Source organism: Panicum virgatum, chromosome 9N (assembly GCF_016808335.1).
Source record: "Panicum virgatum strain AP13 chromosome 9N, P.virgatum_v5, whole genome shotgun sequence".
In the NCBI taxonomy this organism is placed as follows: domain Eukaryota; kingdom Viridiplantae; phylum Streptophyta; class Magnoliopsida; order Poales; family Poaceae; genus Panicum; species Panicum virgatum.
The window spans coordinates 55,686,086-55,711,784 of NC_053153.1; the positions used below are offsets into that span (position 1 = coordinate 55,686,086).

Consider the following 25,699-nt stretch of genomic DNA (forward strand, 5'->3'; position numbering starts at 1 on the left):
AACCACCCCACCTGCATATAGTCACGGAGCCCTACGAGAGACCACCAAAAGTAAACATTTGCATCCCACTTCTCCGCAGCCACTCGACTACCCTAAGGGGTGGGTAGAAGTTCCGTACTTTCGAAGCGAGGCAGTACTAGGCTTACCGGTTTCGACTACCTCCTACTCCCGGCATGCGGTTAGTACAATTCCATCCCCGATTAGCACTGCCGACAACGGATCGGTCCTTGACCGACATAGACGGACTAAACCTTTTTTTCCGCCAGGTCTCCACTTCCATTTCCTTTCATTCTTGGGTTCAGTAGTTCGTATTGCTGGAATATAAAGACATCCTATAGCTCACGAGTAATAGGAAATTACTCGACTTCTACCGAGTACTATTAAGCATAGCAGTGCTATCGACCTACACATATTAATATAAGGCCCAGGAAACTTAGGGATCATGCAACTAAGGTTCCAAACAATTCCTGAAATGTAATGCACAAGTAATAGCTATATAATGTTTCATAATTTAAAATAGTAGGTCGCGCACCGGGGCTTGCCTTCGGGCTGTTGCTCAGAGCTAGGGTCAGACGGGCCTTGGGCCGGGTTCTCACGCCTTTCTTCTTGGGTTTGATCCGGCTTCTCCTGCGGTGCCGCAATCACCTCATATACGGCACCCTCAACTGCGGATGCTACATGAATGCATATGGTACCATTAAGTGCAGCTCATATTATACCATTACTATACTTCGAATTTTTAAATGTCCTGCGGACTGTCCGCGCCCAAGTGGCGGACCGTCCGCAGTACTACTCTGCAGACCCACCAGAACCGACTACATCTCTGGGCAACTTCAAAACTATAGGGCGGACTGTCCGCTCCAAAATAGCGGGTCGTCCGCATTTCAACTCTGCAAAACCACCAAAGGCAACGACGCCTCTGAACAAATTTTAAACTCTACGGCGGACCGTCCGGCCCTCCTTGGCGGACCGTCCGCAGTTCACTCTGCCCCATCCACCAGAGACGACGACGTCTCTGGACAAAATTCTAGACTCTACGGTGGACTATCCGCTCTCACTAGCGGATCGTCCGTAGTTCAACTCTGCGAAACCCACCAGAGACAACATCGTCTCTGGACAACTTCTAACCTGACCTGCGGACTGTCCGGCCCTCCTAGGCGGACCGTCCGCGATTCCTGTCTTTTGACACCGTGCGCCACCACCAGTGAGGCCGGCGCGGCGCCGCAGCGCTCCGCTCCCACCGACGGTAGCCCGACCAACGGCGAGGCTAGCACTACACCATCTACTCGAAAAGGCGCACACAGGGCATGGGTGACGCACGCGAAGATATCAGGCCAAACCTAGTCGGCGACGTGCGGCCCGTGGCGGTAAAAATGACTTTGTCGAGAACATGCGTGGAAACAACATGAACGTGGAGGAACGAGGGGAGCACGAGCATTAACGGATTACTTACAGTCTGTAAGCATCTAGGCCCTCTAGGTATGTTTCAGTGATTAATGACAACCATTATTGTGACTAATGAGTTTGTGCAGCTTAATGAATCATTATCGCTCATTTGGTCATATGTTAAAGAGGCCCCTCAAATTTCATTATTCAAAAAGGCGATCTCGGTATTCAACTCAAATATATATCAAGACTAAGGATCTTTCTAGTCCTAAGTGTCGTAAGGTTGAGAAGGACACTTAGGTTAGTATAGGTTTTATAGTTTTGTAGAGGTCGCACTATTAAGAGGGGTTAAGGCTAAGTAACTTGAGCATGGACATGGTCAATCAAAAATGGATGCACACTATGGTCACTCAGGTTCTAAAGAAGTTCAAATAAGTGGTTTTCAACTTATATCTCAAGAATATTTAGATTTCTTTCAAGACTAAAATCAGAAAAGGCAAAATCAGAAAAAGTCTATACACTGGTTTAACCGACGACTTCATTTTTCTATACGTCGGTTAAACGCAGTTATCAGAGTCTGGACAAGTACATACACCAGTTAAACCGATGATATTTGAAATCAACGTCGGTGCAGTTGTCCAGAACGTTGGTTTTTTAGGGTGTTTCAAGGTTATATACACCGGTTAAACCGACGCTATTTGAAAATTAACGTCGGTGCAATTGTCCAGAGATCATACTTTCATGCCCACTCTTTACTTTCAAGCACTTACTTTCATGCAATTAGTCATGTGCTTGGCCTTAGAGATCATAACTTAGCTCTACCTTGCTTAGTTTTCATATCTTGTTATATCCTTTATAGCTTGTGTAGTTTGCTTAGTTAGCCGGTTAGTGAATTGAGCCTTACTAGTATTGCATAGGTTAAGGTTGCTTTACTTTTTCTTAGAAATTTGAAAAAGGCCCAATTCACCCCCCCTCTTGGTCCATCGATCCTTACAATTGGTATCAGAGCCTCGTTGCTCATTTGGATCATTAGGCTTCACCGCCTAGAGCTATGGCCAAGATGGGTGGTTCGCCGCCTCACTTCGAGGGCAAGAACTTTGCTTATTGGAAAGTTCGCATGGTCGCATACCTTGATGCGATTGACCCCGAAGTGTGGTTAGCAACAAAGACCGGGTTCACCAGAACTCCCACCTCGGAACAATTAAAGTGGAATGGTAAGGCTAGAAATGCAATTTTCGAAGCTATTAGTGAGGAAGTCTTTGCTAGAGTTAATGGCATGAACTTAGCAAGTGATATTTGGAAAGAGCTCATTGAAATTCATGAAGGCTCCACAAAAGTTCGTGAGCAAAAATATCACTTGTTTAGAGCTAAGTATGATTCCTTTAAGATGCTAGCTCTTGAAAATTGCAATGATATGTATTCTCGCTTGAATGTCATTGTCAAGGACATTAATGCTCTTGAAGTATCTAAAATTGACAGTGGCTCCATCAACCGCAAGATTCTCATGCTCCTTCCGAAGCCCAAGTACAACATCATCAATGCTATGCTTCAAAAGGAGAATCTTGATACGATGGAAGTGGGAGAGCTTGTGGGCGAAATTCGCGCTCATGAAATGGGTATCCTTGGTATGTCCGAAGAGCCAACTACAAGCAAAACTATCGCTCTCAAAACCAAGGCCAACAAGAACCGCAAGCTCAAGATGATCAAGAAAGAATCAAGCTTAAGCAATGAAGAAGAAGATCATCATGAAAGCTCATCCGATGATGAAGAAGATGGAGAACTTGCTCTCATGATGAAAAAGTTCACACGCTTGAGCGACAAGATAAACAAGAAGGGTTACAACTTTGACCCCAAAAGAAGAATGTTCCGGCCAAGGGAAGATGTCAAGAACAAAACATGCTACAATTGTGGAGAAAAAGGTTACATCTCTCCCGATTGCCCCAAGCCGGACAAGAGAAAGAAGGACAACAAAAGCAAGCATCGCCATGATTCAAGCGATGATGATGAAGAAGAACAAGAAGCTTGGGAAGAAGAAGAGCCATGACAAGAAAACCAAGCTCTTCCCAAAGAAGAAAGGCCACATCAAGAGAAGCTTCTTGGTGGAAAAACAAGAATGGGTGACCGATGTCTCATCTAGTGAAGATTCAAGTGATGAAGAAGACATTGTCACCATCGCTCTCACCAATGAAGAACCATCGCTACCTCCAGCTCCCATGTGCCTCAAGGCCAAAGGTAACTCTAAGATATGTGAGAGTGAAGATGATAGTGATGATGAGCTTGACCCTTATGAGTTTACTAACCTCATTAATGAGTATACATCCGTTATCAAGAGGCAAAAGGGCAAAGTCAAGATTCTTGAGAGCACTCATGCCAAGTTAGAGCTTGCCCACTCCGATTTGCTTGGCAAGTACAATGACTTGCTCAAAAAGCATAATGAGTCACTTGTACTTGCTAAGCAAGTTGAAGAGAGCCACAAAAAGCTTAAACAAGAGCATAGGGAGTTGACTCACAAATATCAAGAACTTGAATTTGCCTATGAAGCAATTGACCCGAGTCTTGAGAACTTTGTCAATGAAACTATTGAAAAGGTCAATGCTTCTACTTCATGTGATGACCTACTCATTGATGCAAGTGCTACTAATATTGTGCCCGAGCTTGCTCCTTCTAGGGAAAAGGAATTGATGGATCAAGTGGCAAGCCTCAAGAGTAGTGTGGAGAAACTCTCAAGAGGAGAATACATCCACAAGGAAATTCTCTTCAACAATGCTCGTGACTATGGCTAGAGAGGTCTTGGTTCATTTCCGGAGCCAAATCAAGGCACTACTCCTTCTCCGGAGATCAAGACTAGCTTCATCAAGGAAGTTGGTTCATATTGCCAACATTGCCAAGTCACCGGACACCACACTAGGGAGTGCACCTTACCATCACGCCCTCTTCCCACTTTACCAAAGAATTACTCATCAATGTTTCAAAATAACCATTTTCTTTTGAGTAAAGTGAAGGGCAAGGTGAATGCCAAATTCATTGGCAAAATCACTAAGGAGTCAAAGAAGAAGCTCCCCAAGCAACTTTGGGTCCCAAAAACTCTTGTCACACATGTGCAAGGCCCAAAGCTTGTTTGGGTTCCAAAAACTCAAAAGTGAATTCTCATGTGTGTAGGTGAACTACAAAGCCAGTGGAAAACATTGGGTACTTGATAGCGGTTGCTCTCAACACATGACCGGCAAAGATAGCATGTTCACATCTCTTGAAGAACCCGGCGATCACGAACATGTCACCTATGGTGATAACTCAAGGGGAAAAGTTTTAGGTTTGGGTAGAATAGCAATTTCAAAAGATTTATCTATTTCTAATGTCTTGTTTGTAGAAGCACTTAGTTTTAATCTTATTTCATTTGCTCAATTATGTGATCTTGGACTAATGTGTACCTTTGACAAGAATGGTGTTGTAGTAACTCTTGAAGAAGACAAGTCATTGGTATTCATGGGGTTTAGGCATGGCAACATTTACTTGGTGGATTTCTCTTCAAAGCAAACAAGCTCCATGAGTTCAAGAATATGAAGATTGAAGAATGATGCGATGAAGAGGGCATCAAGCATGAGTTCTCCGCCACCTACACGCCTCAACAAAATGGAGTGGTGGAGAGAAAGAACAAACCACTAATCACTCTAGCAAGAGCAATGTTGGATGATTATGGCACGTCCGAGAAGTTTTGGGCGGAAGCAATCAATATGGCTTACCATGCATCCAACCGAGTGTATCCCCACCGACTCCTCAAGAAAACGCCATATGAACTCATCACCGGGAAGAAACCAAACATATCCTACTTTCGAGTCTTTGGTTGCAAATGCTTCATTTATAAGAAGAAAAGACTCGGTAAGTTTGAGAGTAGATGTGATGAAGGAATCTTTCTTGGTTATGCATCAAACTCCAAAGCATATAGAGTATTCAATCAAACCTCTGGGTTAGTTGAAGAAACATGTGATGTGGAGTTTGATGAATCTAATGGCTCCCAAGAGGAGGTTGTTGGCTATGACAATGTAGGTGATGAGGAGATTGATGAAGCTTTGAAGAAGATGTCCATTGGGGATATCAAGCCGGAAGAGGTGCATGAAGGCAATGATCAAGGGGGAGGACCTTCTTCATCTACACCAAGCACGTCCACGGCACCCCAAGTGGATGAAGATCAAGAAAAAGATGATCCACAACCTCAAGAAAGTGTTCCAACGCCAACACCCCAAGTCCAAGAACAAGAAGAGCAAAATGTTCCACCACAAGCACAAGTCACCCATGATCCACCCCAACAAACATCCACGCATGTACCGCTAGTGAAACATGGTCGTATCTCCAAGGATCATCCAATTGGTCAAATCATTGGAAGTCCTTCCAAGGGAGTAAGAACTCGCTCTAAGCATGCTTCATTTTGTGAATATTACTCGTTTGTTTCTTGTATTGAACCCACTAGCATAGAGGAAGCGCTTGAGGACTTGGATTGGGTGATGGCCATGCAAGAAGAATTAAACAACTTCACCCGCAATGAAGTTTGGGTCCTCGAAACTCCTTCGAAAAACAAGAATATCATTGGCACTAAGTGGGTCTTCCAAAACAAGCAAGATGAACATGGGGTGGTGATACGCAACAAAGCAAGACTTGTGGCAAAAGAGTTTTCTCAAGTCGAAGGTTTGGATTTTGGTGAAACTTTTGCTCCGGTCGCAAGACTTGAAACTATCCGCATCCTTCTTGCTTACTCTTCACAACATAATATCAAATTATATCAAATGGATGTGAAAAGTGCATTCTTAAATAAAGTTATTAACGAACTTGTTTATGTTGAGCAGCCTCCCGGGTTTGAAGATCCGAGGAATCCTAACCATGTTTATAGGTTGCACAAGGCACTCTATGGGCTCAAACAAGCTCCAAGGGCTTGGTATGAGAGTCTTCGTGACTTCCTAATCATGCAAGGCTTCAAGATCGGGAGGGTGGACACCACATTGTTCACAAAAGACATCAACGGGGACCTTTTCATTTGTCAAATCTATGTTGACGATATTATCTTTGGCTCAACTAATGATTTACTAAGCCATGAGTTTGCTACCATGATGTCTATGGAATTCGAGATGTCCATGATCGGCGAATTGACCTTCTTCCTTGGTTTTCAAGTCAAACAATTGAAGGAAGGGAAATTCATCCATCAAGAAAAGTATACTAAAGATATCTTGAAGAAATTCAAGATGGATGAATGCAAGCCGATCAAGACACCCATGGCAACCAATGGGCATCTCGACTTGGATATGGAAGGTAAACCGGTTGATCAATCCCTCTATCATTCTATGATAGGGTCTTTGCTTTACCTTACCGCATCTAGGCCCGATATAATATTTAGTGTGTGCTTGTGTGCCCGCTTTCAAGCAAACCCAAAGGAATCACACCTCTCGGCTATGAATAGGATCCTTCGGTATCTCAAGCACACCCCAAGCATAGGCTTGTGGTACCCCAAAGGCGCTAGCTTAGATCTCTTGGGATACTCGGATTCGGATTTTGCCGGAAGCCGTGTGGATCGCAAGAGTACCTCCGGGGGTTGCTACTTGCTTGGGCGTTCTCTAGTTTCTTGGTCGAGTAAGAAGCAAAATTTCGTGGCTTTGTCCACCGCGGAAGCGGAATATATAGCGGCCGTTGCATGTTGTGCCCAAATCCTATATATGAAGCAAACCCTTTTGGATTTTGGTGTGAAACTAGATAGGATTCCACTCCTTTGTGACAATGAAAGTGCCGTAAAAATTGCCAAAAATCCGGTTCAACACTCTCACACAAATCACATTGATATTCGCCATCACTTCTTGCGTGATCACGAAGCTAAATGAGACATATCTCTTCAAGGTGTGAGATCCGAGGAGCAATTGGCGGATATATTCACAAAACCATTAGACGAGAGTACATTTGTAAGGCTAAGGAATGAGCTTAATGTATTAGATGCGGTAAACGTCATGTAAGTTGCTATGTCATATAGAAAAATGCATACATATAGGACACTTGTCTAACCATGGTAAGATAGTGATGAGCATGGGTTTAGCTAGAGGTGGTGGTCCACTTGTTTTCCTCTAGGCTTGTAGTAAGGCTCATCATGAAGAAGCTTCCCGTGGGTTCAAACTTGACAAGTAGAACTTAAATTCTTGTTATGCATTTCTTGTCATATAGATGTGCACTTCATGTTTACTCTTCTTTCGCATGTGGTTATAGCTTGCACCATCATTGCATGCGTAAGGGTCACAAAGGAGATCACTTGATGAAAATGAGACTTGTTTCATATGCAAGATCTTAATTCATGAAAAGTGAAAAGAGCAAAGTGTTAGGTGCGTTATTGCCTAGTGAGTCATGTCATAATGAGTTTGAAGCTCTCTATCTTCAATATTCCTATGACATGGCTCATACATTTTATTTGGCGCTTTGTCTCGCTTTGCGGCTTTTTCCTTGTATTTGAAAAGAAAAATTACTAAGCTAGTGTGCTATCCTAAGTATTTTGAGGGGTAAAGTCGCCTATGCAAGTCCATTAACTTGAGTTTAGTTGAATTTTATAAGTTTATTGGACTTAGCATAGAAGAGTGAGCTGAGTGAAGGGTTTTCGGGTTCACCGGTTAAACCGACGCCTAATGGATCTATACCCATCGGTTTAACCGGCGTTACTAAGTTCCGTCTCAGCTCAGACAAATCCAAGCGTTCAACCGGCGTATGCAAAAGTCAGAGCATCGGATCAACCGGTGAACATAACACTGATCTGACCTAATAATCAACTGGTGATAGCAGCGTTCAACCGGCGAGTTCAAAATGCATATCGTCGGATCAACCGGCGTTCAGATGAATTTCTGCTGGAGTCTCGGGTGAACTGAACCGATGCAATCAACCGGCATTCTAAACCTAAGCATCAATTTAACCGGCGTTAAGAAAAATCGCAGGTTCCACTTGTCATATATCTCTTGCCCGCGTACTCTTCTCACTTTTTCCGCGCCGCCGCTCGTTCTCGCCCACGCAACCGCCGCCGCTCCGCACCTGCGCTTGCCTGCATGCCACCATCGCTGATCCACGCAGCCGCCGCCGCACGCTCCATGCGCCGCCCGCCTGAACGCCGCAGGCCCAAGCCGCCGCCACGCGCAGCCTGCACCACCGCCACTCGCGCTCCGCCCTCGCGCGCCCACGCCGCTCGTGTGCCACCGCCCGCGCTTGCTGCTCGCCGCCGCCGCTAGCCACTCCGCACCGCCACCACGCGCTCTGAGCCACACCTCCCACACCACGCCGACGCCCACGCATCGCCGCCGCTCGCATTGCTTGTGCTCCACTCGCGCATTCACACCGCGCACGCCATTTGCTCGACGAATTGCCCGAGCCGCTTTTTGCACTGCTTTCGCGCCGCGTTCGCGTTCCCGCACTCCCGCGCCACGATCTAGCCACCGCCAGTCGAGATGGGTCGCGAGAAGAGGAAGGGGAAGGAGGTTGTTGTCGAGAAGCCCGTCCGCAAGCGGACCCGCGCAGAGAGAGAGGCCGAGAGGGACGAGATGGTGGCCAAGGCCGCCGAGGAGCAGGCATCAGGCCGTGCTCGTCCGTTCAGTATCAGGGAGCAGCCAGTCAGGGGCAGAGGCAGAGGCCGAGGTATGGGTTGAGTCCGAGGTGCCAGGGCCACCAAGGCCACGACTGAGGCAGCAGCAGAGTCAGATCGCTCAGATTCAGATGCAGTTTCAGATGCAGCGCAGTCAGAGCAGTCTCAGGGGCAGAGTAGTCAGGGGTCACCAACTCCACGACGGTCTGGCCGCACTCGGCAGACGTCCCCAGCAGCAGAGACTTCATCAGCGACCGAGCGTCGCACTGGACCGAGGACGCGAGGAGGTCACCAGCCACAGGAGCCTCGCAGGTCCACAGCTGCAGCTACAGCAGCTCGCAGAGCCGAGGCCCTAGAGGCCGAGCGCGCAGTGTTCCGTATATACACTGTTGTGCGTCTGGAGCCAGGTGTGCTGCTCCAGAACTTGACCAAGGCCAATGCGGCGAAGGTCAAGAGGCTCAGGTGGAGCGTAGCAGAGGAGGACTGGTTCCCTAAGACACGTGACAGCAGGGTGGACCGTAGGTTCTGGACGCTTTTTCAGGCCAGTTTCTACGAGACCTATCAGAGGCGGGGACATCGGATCTTTCCACACAGAGTGCTCGGCTGGGTCTCACTGAGGACAGCCGCAGGGGGAGCAGATGTTAGAGAGCACTTTGCACACTTTAGAGGTCTGCCCATGCTACTTGAGATGGACCAGAACAGATATATTGAGGACTGGGTCAGAGTGTTCTATGCCACAGCCTGGATAGCTCCCGAGCGCAGAGCCGTACACTTCGTGTTTGGAGGCCAGGTCTTTGGTTTGTCGAGAGCGACCATTGCAGGGATCCTCGGAGTCGACTTGGTCGATGTCTCCCTGCACGAGAGGGTATACGGAGATGCAGATCCACCTTGCAGGGCGATGATTGGCGGGAGTGCACCTTCTCACGAGGCGATCTCTTAGTGTTTCCGCCAGCCGTTTCCAGCCTCGTACGCCAGAGTCCCTAGTTTGCTGACCCCATAGGCGTACGCAGTTCACATGGCACTCCGGAGGACTTTGCTACTGAGGAGTGGCTACCCAGAGGGGTTCACAGGCCTGCAGCAGCTGCTACTTCTACACATACTCACTCACGAGCCTTTTGACATTGTCGACTTCATTTTGGCTGAGATCGAGGATGTGATCTCTGATGGGATGGGTGTTGTACGCCAGTTTCCTTATGTTCACTGGATCAGTTATATCTGCTCTATGATCGTGCCAGATGAGTCACCCATCAGTGCAGTTTACCGTCAGGATGAGGCCCCCAGGTTTCCAGTCTACCGTCCCACAGCACCACAGGACAGGAGGAGGGGCATACAGGCAGACAGAGCCGCTATGGCACGGCTGTCACCTGAGGTGCATGCCCGAGTGGCACAGGAGGACGAGGCACTGCTAGCAGCCGAGGCACAGCTTCCCGGAGGAGATGATGAGATTCACTGGTCTGAGCTGGAGTCAGACTCCTCCGAGGATGACGAGTACTTTCCTGCAGCACCAGCCAGTCACGACCACGAGGCAGGAGGGTCCAGAGAGCCAGCTCCTTCGTCACTAGCAGCTGCTACTGTCTCAGAGTCCCAGGTGACTCAGCCGTCCGAGCTCACCTCTCTCCTTCAGCAGCTTGTCACTCAGCAGAGAGAGAATCGGATAGCATAGGAGGAGGCCAGGAGAGCCCATGAGGCTCAGCTTGCAGCCATTCAGAGGGAGGCTGCCCGAGAGCGTGCTGCAGCTGAGGAGCGTTTTGTCGGGCTCATTGACCGTGTTTCACAAAAGGACAGACGCTCAGTTCCAGCAGATGCAGCAGTGCATGATGGCGATGTTCGGGATGATCACACAGCTTTACACTCACACCGGACTCGCCCCGCAGCAGCTAGGACTTCAGGGTGTTGGAGCACCTCAGCTTGCAGTCACTCCAGCTCCAGCCCCTACTGCAGCCCCAGCTATTTCGACGACACCGGAGACCACGTTCTCGATGTCCGCACTCCTTGGGTCTGCCGGTCGTCCGCTCTTCTCGCCACTGCCAGCGACTACGCTCTTTCAAGACTCACCGTCAGCGGTTCAGTCAGTCGCCCTCCCCGTCGTACCACAGGCATCACTTTCAGGGGGAGGAGGAGGAGAGGAGTCTATAGTTCCGCAGTCGACACATCCGGCAGCTTCAGCACTCACGACTTCAGATATTGACACTTCTTCTGCTGACCCGGTTACCACTTCTACGGACCCTCTTCCAGTAGTGCCAGTACGAGAGCCTCCACGACAGCCACACCCCCAGTCAGCTCAGACTAGCAGCTCCCGTCCGTCACCGAGGGCTCTCCGTCCGACGACGACGACCCGGACCGCTTCGTCGCCGTGCCGCGACAGCCGGACCCGTAGCTCGCCTTTTTGGTGCTTTGATGCCAAAGGGGGAGAGAGTTAGGGGGAGTTGGAGTCAGGGGGAGGGTAGAGCTAGAGAGAGCTCGTAGTTACAGGACTTGATGTTTTATATCTCATTTGATGTTAGTTCATGGATATGTACATTTGACTCTTGCGTATGCTGTGTGTTGAGACATATCTATGGATTCCGTTTGAGCCGTTGAGCTCTTTGGTTCTTTTTCGAGTTTGCTTGAGTTTATCCTGTTTACCTTTCTCGCTCTCTCGTTTAAGTTATTGTTTGTGTTGTCATCAATCACCAAAAAGGGAGAGATTGTAAGCATCTAGACCCTCTAGGTATGTTTCGGTGATTAATGACAACCATTATTGTGACTAATGAGTTTGTGCAGCTTAATGAATCATTATCGCTCATTTGGTCATATGTTAAAGAAGCCCCTCAAATTTCATTATTCAAAAAGGCGATCTCGGTATTCAACTCAAATATATATCAAGACTAAGGATCTTTCTAGTCCTAAGTGTCGTAAGGTTGAGAAGGACACTTAGGTTAGTATATGTTTTATAGTTTTGTAGAGGTCGCACTATTAAGAGGGGTTAAGGCTAAGTAACTTGAGCATGGACATGGTCAATCAAAAATGGATGCACACTATGGTCACTCAGGTTCTAAAGAAGTTCAAATAAGTGGTTTTCAACTTATATCTCAAGAATATTTGGATTTCATTCAAGACTCAAATCAGAAAAGGCAAAATCAGAAAAAGTCTATACACCGGTTTAACCGACGACCCCATTTTTATATACGTCGGTTAAATGCAGTTAGCAGAGTCTGGACAAGTACATACACCGGTTAAACCGACGATATTTGAAATCAACATCGGTGCATTTGTCCAGAACGTTGGTTTTTCAGGGTGTTTCAAGGTTATATACACCGATTAAACCGATGCTATTTGAAAATTAACGTCGGTGCAATATTCCAGAGAGTTGGTTTTTCCAGAAATTTTAGAAGTTATACTCACCGGTTAAACCGACGATGGATTTGAGTTAACGTCGGTGCAGTTGTCTAGAGAGTTGGTTTTTCAGTTGATCAGTGGACAACTACACTCACTGGTTAAACCGATGATACGTCGTTAGTTTTCCAAATGGACAGTTTACATTCATCGGTTAAACCGACGCTGGCTATTGGAGGTTCGTCGGATTAACCGGCGTTAAGCACTTTTCTGGCAGCTTTTCTCCAACGGCTCTATCCACGTGAGCTGCCTATATATATATCCCTCCAATGGGTCATTTTGAGGTCTCTTGACACCAGACAATATTCATACACTCATACTGTAGTTGAGAGCCACCTTGAGCTTTATCTTCCACACATTTGTTCATTCAATCATTCAAGAAACAAGACTAAGAACTTGAGTAGAGAGAAGCTTGTGTGCATCCGTTCTTGGTGATCGGTTCTTGCTCAAGTGAAGGCCCTAGCTTGTTACTCTTGGTGATTGACAGTATCTAGGCAATCTTAGTGATTGAAGGTGTTTCTTCAGGAGCTTGCGAAGGATTGTGGGAGCCCGAAGAAGTTTGTACGTGGCTTGAGCTCCACCATGCCGGAATGGTGAATGGAGACTCTTAGTGAGCGCCCTCGTCTCGGTGACATGGGAGGTGACAAGACTCTTAGTGAGTGACACAACGTGGATTAGGGGTGTGTGCCAACACATCGACACCACGGGAAAAAAAATCCGGTTGTCTCTTGCTCACTCTTTACTTTCAAGCACTTACTTTCATGCAATTATTCATGTGCTTGACCTTAAAGATCATAACTTATCTCTACCTTGCTTAGTTTTCATATCTTGTTATATCCTTTATAGCTTGTGTAGTTTGCTTAGTTAGTCGGTTGGTGAATTGAGCCTTACTAGTATTGCATAGGTTAATGTTGCTTTATTTTGTCTTAGAAATTTGAAAAAGACCCAATTCACCCCCCTCTTGGTCCATCGATCCTTACACAGTCGATTCGAACCCTTGGACGGAAGAAATGGTGGCCGGGCGATGGAGTTCTACGGTGAGGTCAAATTTGGGCGAAACTCGAACCGGCGGCCGGGGAATCCAGGATTCCCGGCGAGGTAGGGGTCGTGGCTATGGTTTGAGAGGTTGAGGAGGAAGCTAGGATGGTGGTTAAGCTTTGGGTGCGAGGGATTTGAAATCTATGGAGGGGAACTCGCGGATTCGGCCGGCGAACGGAAGGAGCTCAAGCTCCGTCCATGGCGTCGGAAGAGAGGGGGAGAGCGAACCGAGAAAGAAAATGGGCGCGGGGTGGGTGGAAGGGATGTGCTCGCATTCAATTCGGCGTACGGGGCTCGATAGCCGGCACGTAGCGGCGACCGATGATCCTCGGTCACGGAGCAGGTGAAACAGGGCCGTCGTGGACCTTCCGCTGCCCAAAGCGAACTATCCGTGAGGCAGGGTGTTACAAAGTAACTCCTCGGGGACGTGAACCACAGCGGCCAGAACTCCGCCTTCCTCCCGCTCCGCCGCACCTCGCGCAGCACCTCCGCCCGGTCCACGTAGCCCGTCACCGTCACCTTCTCGATCGGCACGCTCACCTCCACGCTGTCCACTCCTGGCCGGCAGCCACATCACAGGACCATCAGCATCAGGTGATCCACAGATCTAGCGAGCGGCTCGGAGTCGCTCCCGGCCACACGAAGTGAGACCAGAGCCATACCTCGGAGGTTTCGGAGAGCTTGTCTTACCAGACGCTCGCAGCCGTCGCAGCACATCCGGACCTTGAGCTCCACCGTCTGGATTTCAGGATCGAGCTTCACATGAGCTGCAGAAGAAATAATGGTGGTGGAGATGATCTGGAGTGAGCTAGCGCGCACCTGCAGGGACACGCGCCTGCCCCGGCCGCTGGCGGCGCGGTGGCAGCACGCTGCGTTGCGGCCGGCCGGGTGGGCGTGGCCGCCGCCGTAGGGGTGCGCGCCGCCGGCGCCGCGGAGGTCGCCGGGAGCGTAGAAGCAGCAGCAGAAGAAGGACAGCACCAGGTCGGAGACCACGTCCGCCATGCGTGGCTCTCGCGCTTGGTACGAAATAGTGGAACCAACGTGTGGTCTGGTTTTATATACACGCTGCTTGGTCGAAGCAAAGAATATATATTATTACTTCCTATGTTTCAAATTATTACTCATTTTGATTTGCTAAATTCATAGTCGGATAGTCTTTGCTACACATATCTAGATATAGCAAAAACTATGAATTAATTTAGAAAAGCCAAAATAACTAATGATCTGCGCAGCTCTTCCTTTTCTGCGTATCCATGTCAGTGCTTGGCTTCCAGTGTCGGCGTCACGTGCAAGAATATGGAGAAAATGTTATATAGTTGCCGAAGAGAATTTTGTGAATGTTTTGGCCATCTCTTTAGGCTCAACATGGTTAAGAAGAATCCCAAGAAAAAAAACAAGGTTAAGAAGGTTCACGAGATTGGTATTTTGTTAAAGAAAGGTTTGTGCTTTTTGCAAACTGTGGTGTTAAATACTTCTTCCGACTTCATTATTACTGCTCGCGTGTTTGAACTTTGAACTAACTACCAGCAGATTTCGTATCTTTACATTTTTCCGTTTTTCGTAACATTTGCTTGAACGAAAAAACTTCAAAGTCAGCAGCACAGTTAAGGAAGGTGCCCACTCTGTTTCAAAAGAGCCACGGTGAACTTCGAGGCGCTATCCCTGGTCCCCCGTCACGAATCTGATCTGAACTGAACCGACAATAAAAAGTGGATTTGCGACAGGGGAAAAGAGAATACTTTCGGGAGAAATAATACGAGCACAGTGCTTGACATTAATTTTCTGTTTCTACATTTAGAGGACGAACAGTAACAGTATAGTAATTGAAAAGCAGCAGAGAACATCATAAAGCTAGCAATGAATTCAGACTTACTGACGAAGCAATTTCGCTCATGCATCCCTTGTACCCTGTCTGTCTTTCCTTCTGATATCCCAAACTTTTTCTTTTTTTTTCTGCATCTGGCCACGCAGCCTATTTGATCTTTTCTATCACCACACAGTATCTTAATTTATCAACAGATCTTCACCAGACTAAGAAAATGGAATAAGACTGACCCCAATAGAGACGGCAAATTCATTTTTGCCTCTCCAAAGTGTACTGTTCACGCGAGGCATCGGATCCAACAGCGCAAGGCATCACGCGAGGCAGTTTGCGTTCGAGGAGAGAGGCGATGCAAAATTGCAATCCCTCTCTCCTCGAAGGCATACGACGCCACAGACGGGCGGCGGAGGCGCCTACGGCGGCCGCCTGGGCGCGCTCCTGCGGCGGCGCGGCGTGCGCCCGATCCCCGTGCCCACCGTCGCCGTCCAGCCGCACGACCCCGACCGCCTCCGCCTTCCTCCTGCTCGGCGCCCTGGATCCCTTCGCCGCGATCGCCTTCACCTCCCGCTCCGGCATCTCCGCCTTCGCCCGTGCCCTCCCGTCCTCCCACCGCCCACTCTCCGGCTCCGGCGCCTCTGCGCTCCCCTTCACCGTCGCGGCCCTCGGCAGCGACGCCGACCTCATTGATTGCGCTTTCCTCTTGCGCCTCTGCGGTGGCCGCCGCCATCGGAGCCGAACGCCGAGCGAGGGCGGGGAGCGGCCGGACCGGCGCGGCGTACCCGGCCTCCACCTCGTCGCCGGGGCGGGAGGCACGGAGGAGGCTGTGCTACTCCGCCGGCCGCCGACCCCTCCACGGCGGCGGAGGAAGGAGCAGTCCGGGCTGCCTCTCCCGCTCCAGGCCGACGGAGGAGCAGTGGCGGGGCTGCGGCGACGGCACATCGATCCGGGGGTGGGCGGAGCTCCGGCGGCGGCGCGGGGCTGCACCGGCGGGCGAGGATGTGCGCGGCGGGCCTCCCTCTCCTCCTCCTGCGACGGCGCTCGGCCACCATCATCTTGAAAAGGCAGACCGTCCGCGGCGTGGATGTGCCTCGCGTTGTTGGAGACAACGAATTTTGCGTGGGTGAAGCAACGACTGTGCGTGATGCAAAACAATAAATGCATCTCGTATTTTGGCTCGTGTTGTTGGAGTCACTGTCCTTCTCTTCTGTACCCTTGCATAAGCGCCACCTTCAGATCCAAGCTGCTTTGGCTTGGCATTGTTTGTTTAATCGATGATTGGCTATAGTGATGCTACAGTAACTATTCTCTAATTACGCAGTTAAAAGCCTTATTAGATTCTTTAAGGTTCATAGCGCAGGTTGTAAACTGACTTAGTTTGACACTCGTAATTAATGGTCAAAGTTAACTACAGTTTCTAGCGCTACCTAGCGCTAGGGAACTAAACAGGGCCTTTGTCTAGTGAACCACCTTGTTCTAGGGATCTAGTCCGTTAGAATCGGAAATAAGATGTTCAGTGCAACTACAAGAGGAGGTAAGAGGTAGCTCATCATCAAGTGAATGGGCGAATATACGGCCTTATTTTTTTTTAAAAATACATATACGGCAGGGCTCAAGTTCACAATCTCCTCGATTAAATGCTACATATACGGCCTGGCCCAAAGGATGCGCGATTCTTTGTTGTGCTGGGCTCCACTCCACCTACTACGACCCATTTCGGGCCCATCTACTCGCTCCTCTCCTGCTCGCCGGACCACGCCACGTCTCCACCTCCACCAGGAGACGCACGCACCTCGCCACCATCGTACGCCACACTCCATCGTCCTCCCTGCCCAAACCCCGTGCCACTTTCCCCATCCGCACCGCCACCGCCACCGCCCGCGCCCAGGCGCGATGCTGCCCTACTCCGGCGACCACCGGCGCTCCCCGCCGCCTCCGCCTCAGCGCGCGGCCTTCTCCTCCTCCCTCTCCCCCTCCGCCGCGCCCTTCCCGCCCGCCGATCCGGTGGGCCCCGGCCGCGATCTGCCCACCGCCCCGTCCGTCTACGCCGCGGGCGGGGACTGGGCCGGCGCGTCGTGGATGGAGCCTCCCGCGAGCTACATGGCCCCCGCCGCCACGCCGCCGGGCTATCAAGGTAACAGAACGACCCCTGCCCGCCGTGTCGGTGTCAAGGGCCCACACTTGTTCGCGTGTGTTCGGTAGGTGCTAGACGCGATGCGATGGCTTGGGAGTCGCATCTGGGTATTGCCTTTTGTTTCATGTGTTGCGTGTAATCCATGTGATTGTAGGGTGAGACGTTGTGGTGGCTTGACCCAAACGTTATACCGGTATATCTGTGCGGTGCGTGATCGATATCCAACAATTAGTGTCCTGTACTTAGATAATCCAGCGTGTTCAAGTATTTGGGGGGTTCAGAGAGAACATGCTTTTCAATAACTGAAGCTCTCTTCAATTCAGTTTCCATTGGATAACTGAAGCTTCCCAGCTATATTAGTGCATTTTCAATTTGGAATGTATAACAGAACCGTCCTGACTATATAAGCACCTTTTCAATTTTACATTTTGGGATGGGATGGATAACTGAAGCTTCCAAGCTATATTGGCGCCTTTTCAATTCTACATTTTGGGACGGATAGCTGAAGCATCCCAGTTCGATTAGTTCCTTTCCAATTTTACAGCTTGGGATGGATGTCTGAACAACTGAAGCTTCCCATCTAGATTAGTGCCTTTTCAATTTTACAGTTTTGGATGTATAACTTAAGCTTGGTAGCTAGATTAGCCTTTTGGTTTTCTGTTGACTGTGGTTGGGTGCTAGGGGGAGGATGATGCTGGGCTTTGTCAATAAATTTTAACTGGATATTTAGCATCTGTATATGACAATTTCCAAATACTCACTACTTAATTGGTATGCATAATTATGTGACTTGATCTAAACCATGGCCGTACACCCTTTCTGATTGTTTCATGATTTCTGGCAATGCTGAACATATTATAGGTGAGGCTTCGCATAGTAGTCCCTATGGCATATACTCAAGGAACCACTTCAGCAACTTTGTGGGCGCACATTCCCTGAGATCAAAGAGCTCAAACTCGATAAGTGAGAAGCAGCCAGGAATCTGCCCAGAAAGTTCAGAGGCCCTCAGTAATGATTTTGGATCGTCAGTGTTTCATCAGCAACAGAATGCCTTTGTGAGTAAATTGCTTGATCATTCAGGTGCCGAGGACACAGGATATCCCCCACGTCAGGATTTAATGCAATATCATTTTGGTTCTACGTATGACAAATACATGACACAGCTTTCGTCATGTTCAGCAGATGCACAACCTCACATCTTTTCTACACAATATGTCGATTCATCTGAAATGGCCAAAACAGCAGTTCCATTGACGAATGACACTATTGGGTTCTCCCTTTCTTCATATATGAATCCTTGTAGAATCAATCTTGATTATTTTGATTGCGTGTGGAATGAACAAAAGGATCTTGGATATCAAACTGCTGATAAACAGCATGGAAAATGGAGCAACTCTGACAATGTGGCAACTGTGGGTAACTATCCACTCAGTTCTCTTGGAGAGAACCATGCTGGTTCTGAGCATTTAGGGAATGGGAGGCCTACACAAGAATCTGCTGAAACAAAACATGATTTGGGAGGTTTCAATTCCAAGCTTTTTTCACCTGATGTTGGATTTGTTCAGCCTCGCGACTTTTCATCTGAGTTGCTTGAGGTTAATAACACCAGTGTTGATTCACCTTGTTGGAAGGGCACACCAGCTTCATACCAGCCTTCATTTGGTATCACGGAAAAGAATGATGCTCCTCATACTGTGATAGGAACAGTAGGCTACATCAGTTCACATCAAAGCCAGAAGGTTCCTGAGTTGAGTTCTGAATATCCAGGGCGATTCCCCGAATGCCAGGAAGCATCAGGTTTTGAGAATGACCCTTTTAAGGCGTTCAAGTTGCCTACAAGATGTAAAACCTCCGAAGATCATAAAGAAGTACCACCAGTCGATGTCAAGGTTCATAATGACATGGCTACTCATGCTAGCTATCTGCCTTACAAAGAACATTCTAGAACACAGAAATGCTATGATTCTAGAGAAGATTCTAAGAATGTGATATCTTTGAGTCGACCGGAAAGTTCTTGTCCTGCTAGCAAACCCAAACTTCTGGCTGAACATGATGGCAGCCTTCCAGCAAGGATTAACGAAGTTACGGGTAAAAGTGTGTTAAATCCTATTGCTATTAATCCTAGTGTTGATGCTGATCATTTAACAACTGGAAGCCCACATGAACATAGTTCTTCCGTAGCAGTGGAGAGAGAAGAAAGCACACAGAAAAGAGGTGAAGACCCTTCTCAATGTTATCCAAGTGTCGAGGGGAATATGCTGAATATGTCCTGCGACTCAAGCTCTAGCACTCGGGCAATATTTCTGAAACTAATACACAATCTGTCATTGGTGCTTCTATCGACCTGCAAGGGTGGTTCTTTGTTGCTGGATGATGTAGAGGAGCTTCTGCAGTCAGTGGTTCAAAATCTTGCAGCTGCCAGTTCCAAAAGAAGCAAGGTATGATCTTGAAAGGCTTTTATATGGTGTCTCTTGTATACCGTGTAATAGTATTCCAAGATGTAATGTGGCACAAACTTAAAATATGAATCAAGAAATGGACGTATTATGGTGTTTTCCAGTCCCCAGACATTAAATATAGATAAATCTCCCTGTTTGTTTCGAGCCTTGACTCATTTCTGTTTCTGTCTTCTCCAAGGTTGAACAAAAAAATGATGATGGCTTGTGCAACTCGAGTAAAACGAAATTCAAAAATATTAATTGTCCAAGGAACAACTTTTGGATGGAAATGCATGCACACTCGGCACAGGAGAATTCTGATTCAGAATTTAAGACCACTGTTTCACAGGTAACTTCAGCCACTATTTGAAACATCATGCTGCTGCTTAATTTGAATTAGTACCACCATTTCTTCTCTAGTATATACATTACATTAAACTTTTCCTTTCAGGTTCTTACTAATCACCTGGACAATAAGTTGCCTGATGACACTGAGGTTTCTCAGGCTTCAATTTACAGAAACTTGTGGATTGAAGCAGAAGCTTCAGCATGTAAACTCAAATATGAGCTTCAACAAGCTCGTATGAAGCTCGCGACAGAGAAAGGTCACAACAGCACACTGAAATACTGAATAATATTCAAATGGGTCTAGGATATTCTGTGTATGCTGAATTTTTCTTAATATATTTAAATCTTTTGCTAATGCAGTTCCTGACTCATTGGGAGGCAGTAAAGACTCCAACTCATCCATATCCAGTGGTAAACCACAAAACCATGGGAAAGAAAGCTTTACATGCACTGCGGCCTTGCAGGGCCAGGGAGAAGATTCTGGTGACAGGCAATCTCCTGGTGTAAATAGGAGCATTTTCAATGGTCTTGAAGCTGATGTGTTTGCCCGGTTTAAAGTTTTGCAGTCTCGTTTAGATAATGTTAGCTCCTTTGGTGAGATTGACTGTGAGGAGCAGCAAGAAGCGAGCAAGAAATCAAATGCAGTTGAAGATGCTGTTTTGGCTACGCTGAAAGTTTTGAAGCCCCACCCCGACAGTAAAACCTTTTCAAGTCAGGAAAGCATCAGGCACCAGCTAGATGCAAGTACAAACAGAGCAGACAATGTTGATGATGCTGTTATGGCTAGGCTGAGAATTTTGGAGTCCCGTCCTAATAATGTAACCTTTTTGGATCAGGAGAGCAGTAAGCAACCACTCAATGAAAGCACAACTGTAGAAGGTGGGGTTGATGATGCTGTTATGGCTAGGCTGAGAATTTTGAAGTCCCGACCTGATAATATAACCTCAATGGGTGATAACAGCAAGGAGCAGGAAGAAGCATGTATTGACCGATTGAATGAGGTTGACCTTAGTGTCATGGCCAATGGAGGCATTACCAACACTAAAGTACCCGCCGAGCAGTGCTGGAAGCTTATTCTGTCTGATGATTTGGCACATTGCTTGGGAGGAAAAGATTCAATTGGTGGCATAGACACATCTGGTGATGGAACCTGTGCCAGGGAGAACAACGAGATAGGTGGTTCGGCAGAAGCATCTACCCCCAAGGGGTGCAAAGCTACATCTGATGAAGCGAACATTGAAGGCGCAGTACATGTTGAAGACCATGTGTTGCTTGAAACTGCTGGCAACTCTCATGTTTGCACAGAAGGGTCTCATGATACGCACCTAATCTCCTCTCCAGGTCACCAGTATGGCAGTACACCCTCAGAATGGGAGCATGTGCTGAAGGAGAATTTCTTCCATCCTGGCAAATAGGCAGCAGAAACAAGCCATAAACTGAAACGCTATTGTTTGAGCTCATGCTGCCTTGAAGTGCTGATGCTGCTTGTAAATATGCTATTATATATCCTCCCTTTCCCACCTTTTCTGTTTGTCCAATAATCTGCATAACTGGTGATCATGTAGAACAACCGCGTCTGCCCTATCTTTGTGGATGTATCCAGAAGTTAACTAAAAGTGATACTTATATGTACTGGAGTTGACATGAACTATTGTATATATTTACTTCCCGTTGCCATTGGTTTCTTGTATCAATATTGCTTCTCTTATCGCTCTTTCCTCAGTTGGCTGTGCAGGCCTTTCACCCTGCTTTTGTTGATCCTCACTTCTACAGTGATTCAGATTCTGTTGTTTGTAGTTTTTACTGTGCCGTCTACCTCTGGCAATTGAATAGCTCCGGAGCATTCTCGCTCCGGAGCGGAGCAGAGCCGGTACGCTGGTACTGTACTAATGCGGCTCGCAACTTGTGTAAGCAGCCAGGCGGCCGGTTTCCATTTAAGTTGGGCACGGTCTGTGGGGGAAGATCCTGTTGCTGTCCGCCACAGAGGCCTGGGATCGAGATCTACCGTTGCATTCAAGAGCCTGTGCACAACGACGACGGTGCAGAACAATGTCGCGTCGTCACCGTTGCACACACATCAGAAGATCGATCTCGTTCACATGCCCATCAATCAGATTGCTTCTTTCCAGCACGTCCAGGACGGAACCTGGGTGGCGGGGTCGACAACTTGGCGATGGACTGATGGATGACGACGGCACGAGCACAGCCGACGGCGTAGATCACTCGCTGCAGGCAGCTGCACTAGCGACGCTCACTGCTCGCAGCTTTGTGGCTCACGTATGATACGGAGACGTAGTGCGATGCAAGGATCGACATCACTGCAGGTTCGTCCATCTGTTCAGGCAGCCCGGACACGGCAAAGACCGGAGGAGCACGGGCAGGGGCTACGTTGACCCTAGCAGAGGACGGGGACCTAATAGCCGATCGGCACGCTCAGAAACACCGACGCCTCTCGCTCCAGCTGGCAGGCAGCGGCAGAGCACGCCCGTCGCGTATGCCATGGCACCGGCCGCAGGCCGCTGGACGAACGTACCCGTCCCCCGTACGTACAGTACAGCGCAGCACCTACGGCTACAGGAGGCGTACAACAGAAAGGTCCGGAAGGCTCCGCTCCTCAGCCGTACAGCCGTGCAGGTACAGATGCACAGGACAGGATCATGCGGATGATGTATCGTCGTCCTAGGCTCCTAGCCGGCCGGCTGGGCGCGGCCCACAGCCGCGGTCGGCATCCCCACCGCAGCAGGCCGGAGAGGGAGCTGGCTGCGGTCTGCGGGCCGGCAGGAGGCGCACGCAGCCGCGCGCGGCAGGACGCGAGCGAGAGAGCCGGCGGCATTGTGCCCCCCCCCCCCCCCCCCCGCGCTGTCGATGACGAATTGACGATGATGGCGCGCTGCGCCGCTGGCGTGTGCAGCTGGGCTGGCCGGCCGGCCGGCCACCGCAGGCAGAAGAGGCAGGGACAGAGGCCGAGGCCCACGCGAGGGGTGACCAGGGTTAAAAAAACCGGTCGGAACCGGTCCGGTTACCGCGGTTACCGGTCTAACCGGCCCGGACCGGTTCCGGTTCCGGCCGGTTTCAAACCGGGCCAAATTCAAATTTTAAATTTGAATTTCAAAAAATGAAAAAATTCCAAAAAATTCTTAAAAATACTTTAAATTGCGACGAATATAATGGTGTCAAATTTTTTCAAATATTCGTTCATTTAGTATACTTTGCGAGCATTTGAAGTTAAACAAAAAAACGTGCATACAAAAGTATACAAATACAATGTAAAAGTAGTACAAAACAGGGTTGGAGGGTTCATTTAGGCTAAAATATATTATACAAACATTCATTTAGTATACTTTGCGGGCATTTGAATTTAAACTAAAAAAGAAAAAAATTGAATTTAATCTAAACCGACCGGTTACCGGTCAAACCGACCGGTAATCGGTCAAACCGGACCGGTAAACCGGTCTAACCGGACGGTTAGCCGTTCGAAACCGGTATAATTGCGGGTTTTGAATTCAAATTTGAGTTTGACCGGTTTTTACCGGTAACCGGTCAAACCGGACCGGTTAACCGGAACCAGTGGCCGGCGGTTCGGTGGAATCGGTCGGATAAAAAAACCTTGGGGGTGACCGGGTGAGGTGTGGGCCGGCCGGCCGGGCGCCACGCGGTACGTGTCCTGGCCTGGCGGCCGCGCATGGGGGATGGCACCGCACCGCGCGGGGGCGTACACGGCGGCTCGAGCTAGCTGGTGGTCTCGGTGCCCGTTGGAGGTGGTGTATTGTGCGAACTGCGAACCGCCTGCGCGGGAGGAGGCCCTTGCTATACTCCCTCGTCCGTTTCAAATTATAAGTTATTTCAAAAAATTTGAAGAATCAAATTTTTTCAAATTTGACTAAATTTATATAACAAGATAATAATATTTATGATACCACTTAAGTATCATTAGATTTTTTGTTAGCTATATTTCTATAGTATTCTTATTTAATGTCATAAATTTTTATGCTTTTCTTTATAATTTTAGTTAAATTTTGAAATGTTTTGACTCTCCAAGATTCTTTCCGTTGAGCCAGCTGCGTGAGCGTGTCTGCAGCTGACCATGATGGCATGATCCCTCCAGCCTCCAGGGGGTAACAAAGCTGCGACTGGTGCCAGGCGTTACAGCTTAACCAGGAGAGATCAAGGTCGCATCGACTGACGGCGGATTCGGTGCTTCGAAAAGGCTAACTGCTACCGAGGTGTATTGTATCGAGAATTGTTGAATTGAACTTTGGGATCGGGGACGGGAAAGGGGCTGTCTCAAAATATAGTGTATATATAAGCAATTCTTGTCACTTGTCTGATCATTTTAGGAAAAATCAATAGAGGGCAAAATCTTTCATGCCCATAATTAAAATAAAACAGCCAGGGTAGTAATGATCGAGTAAGCTTCATCAGTTAAAAGATTGGATACTCCGGAAGTCATGTTTTGATAACACAGTCGCCGGCAACGTGGTACAGTGCCACGCGTGCGTTCCTCGTTCCGGGAACACCATTTCCATACCGGGACCGCGGCGGGTGCATTTTCATCCCAATAATCACTACGGTTACAGGCTATTTGCCAAGTGCCGGAGGCACTGGGCAAAAGACTATATTACACTCGGCAAATGGTTTGCCTTGTACCGCCCCCAGCATAGGTCACACGACGACCAAAATAATTGCAAAGAGATCTTTGCCGAGTTCTTTTTGTCAGGCACTTGGCAAAACTTTTGCCAAGTGCTAAAACGGCTCTCGGCGAGAAAAGGTAGGGATACGGCCAAGTGACAGTGACGGGGACTTTGCCGAGTGCCACGGCAAGGCACTCGGCAAAGTAAAGCCTCCCCCTTTCCCGAGTGCTCTAGGTATGGCACTTGACAAACCCTCCTCCTTTGCCGAGTGTCAAGATAAAAATACTAGGCAAAAAAGCAACCTTTGCCAAGTGCCTCAACCTTGACACTCGGCAAACACATGATCCTGAGTGCACATGAAAGAGCCTTTCATGTGCGATTGTAAAAACACTCAGCAAACCACTACTTTGCCGAGTGCCACTAACGGGCACTCGCCGGCTGTGCTGCGCCCACACGGACGCGGCACATGCCCGACTTTGCCGAGTGCTGCTTAGGTGACACTCGACAAAGAGCGGGTTTGCCAAGCCCCCTCGCTCCCGCACTAGGCAAAGAGAGTATTTGCCGAGTGTATAATTGCCGAGTGCCCGAAATTGTACACTCAGCAAAACTTTAGTTACTGGGCAAACAGGGGATTCTGGGTAGTGAGTGCTAAAATCACTTTTAAACAACATACCACGTTCCTCGATTCGTCAATCCGGGAATTTTTGTGACAATGAAAGTCATATGCTTTGGATAGTGGAGTCGTTCCGAACTCATTGAGCCACGTTGCTTAGAGTTAGAGCACAAATATATGGAAAAAAAATGGCTAGAGCAAAAGGATGCCGCAATAAGGACATGTCCGTAATGTTTATAAATACACACACATGTAGTGTTAATTGTGTAAAAGTTGCATACGACAACCTTGTAGATAATACAGTGCGCCTACACAGATGATTTAGTGCA

The 25,699-nt window shown here is 48.4% G+C and overlaps 2 protein-coding genes across 2 annotated transcripts in view; one reads left to right on the top strand and one right to left on the bottom strand.

Moving 5' to 3' along the window:
- The window catches only part of LOC120689139 (heavy metal-associated isoprenylated plant protein 30-like), a 39,319-nt gene extending 24,930 nt beyond the window's left edge, over window positions 1-14,389 (bottom strand). Inside the window, exons 1-4 of the mRNA XM_039971469.1 lie at window positions 14,207-14,389; window positions 14,050-14,125; window positions 13,796-13,944; window positions 4,211-4,215 (exon numbers count right to left, since the gene is read on the bottom strand). Coding sequence (XP_039827403.1) covers window positions 4,211-4,215; window positions 13,796-13,944; window positions 14,050-14,125; window positions 14,207-14,389 — 413 coding nt within the window. The remainder of the gene's footprint in view (window positions 1-4,210; window positions 4,216-13,795; window positions 13,945-14,049; window positions 14,126-14,206) is intronic.
- Window positions 14,390-16,966: 2,577 nt separating this feature from the next.
- LOC120693500 lies at window positions 16,967-21,820 on the top strand. Its single transcript, XM_039976945.1, has 5 exons — window positions 16,967-17,340; window positions 18,202-19,778; window positions 19,978-20,127; window positions 20,230-20,383; window positions 20,487-21,820. Exons 1-5 carry the CDS (start codon window positions 17,100-17,102, stop codon window positions 21,539-21,541), a joined length of 3,177 nt encoding a protein of 1,058 aa, XP_039832879.1. The 5' UTR covers window positions 16,967-17,099; the 3' UTR covers window positions 21,542-21,820.
- Window positions 21,821-25,699: the final 3,879 nt, after the last annotated feature.

Coding starts and splice junctions, on each gene's coding strand:
- LOC120693500 (XM_039976945.1), top strand. CDS start 17,100: ATGCTGCCCTACTCCGGCGACCACCGGCGCTCCCCGCCGCCTCCGCCT. Junction 19,779..19,977: donor CCAGTTCCAAAAGAAGCAAG/GTATGATCTTGA, acceptor GTCTTCTCCAAG/GTTGAACAAAAAAATGATGA. Junction 20,128..20,229: donor TTAAGACCACTGTTTCACAG/GTAACTTCAGCC, acceptor TTTTCCTTTCAG/GTTCTTACTAATCACCTGGA.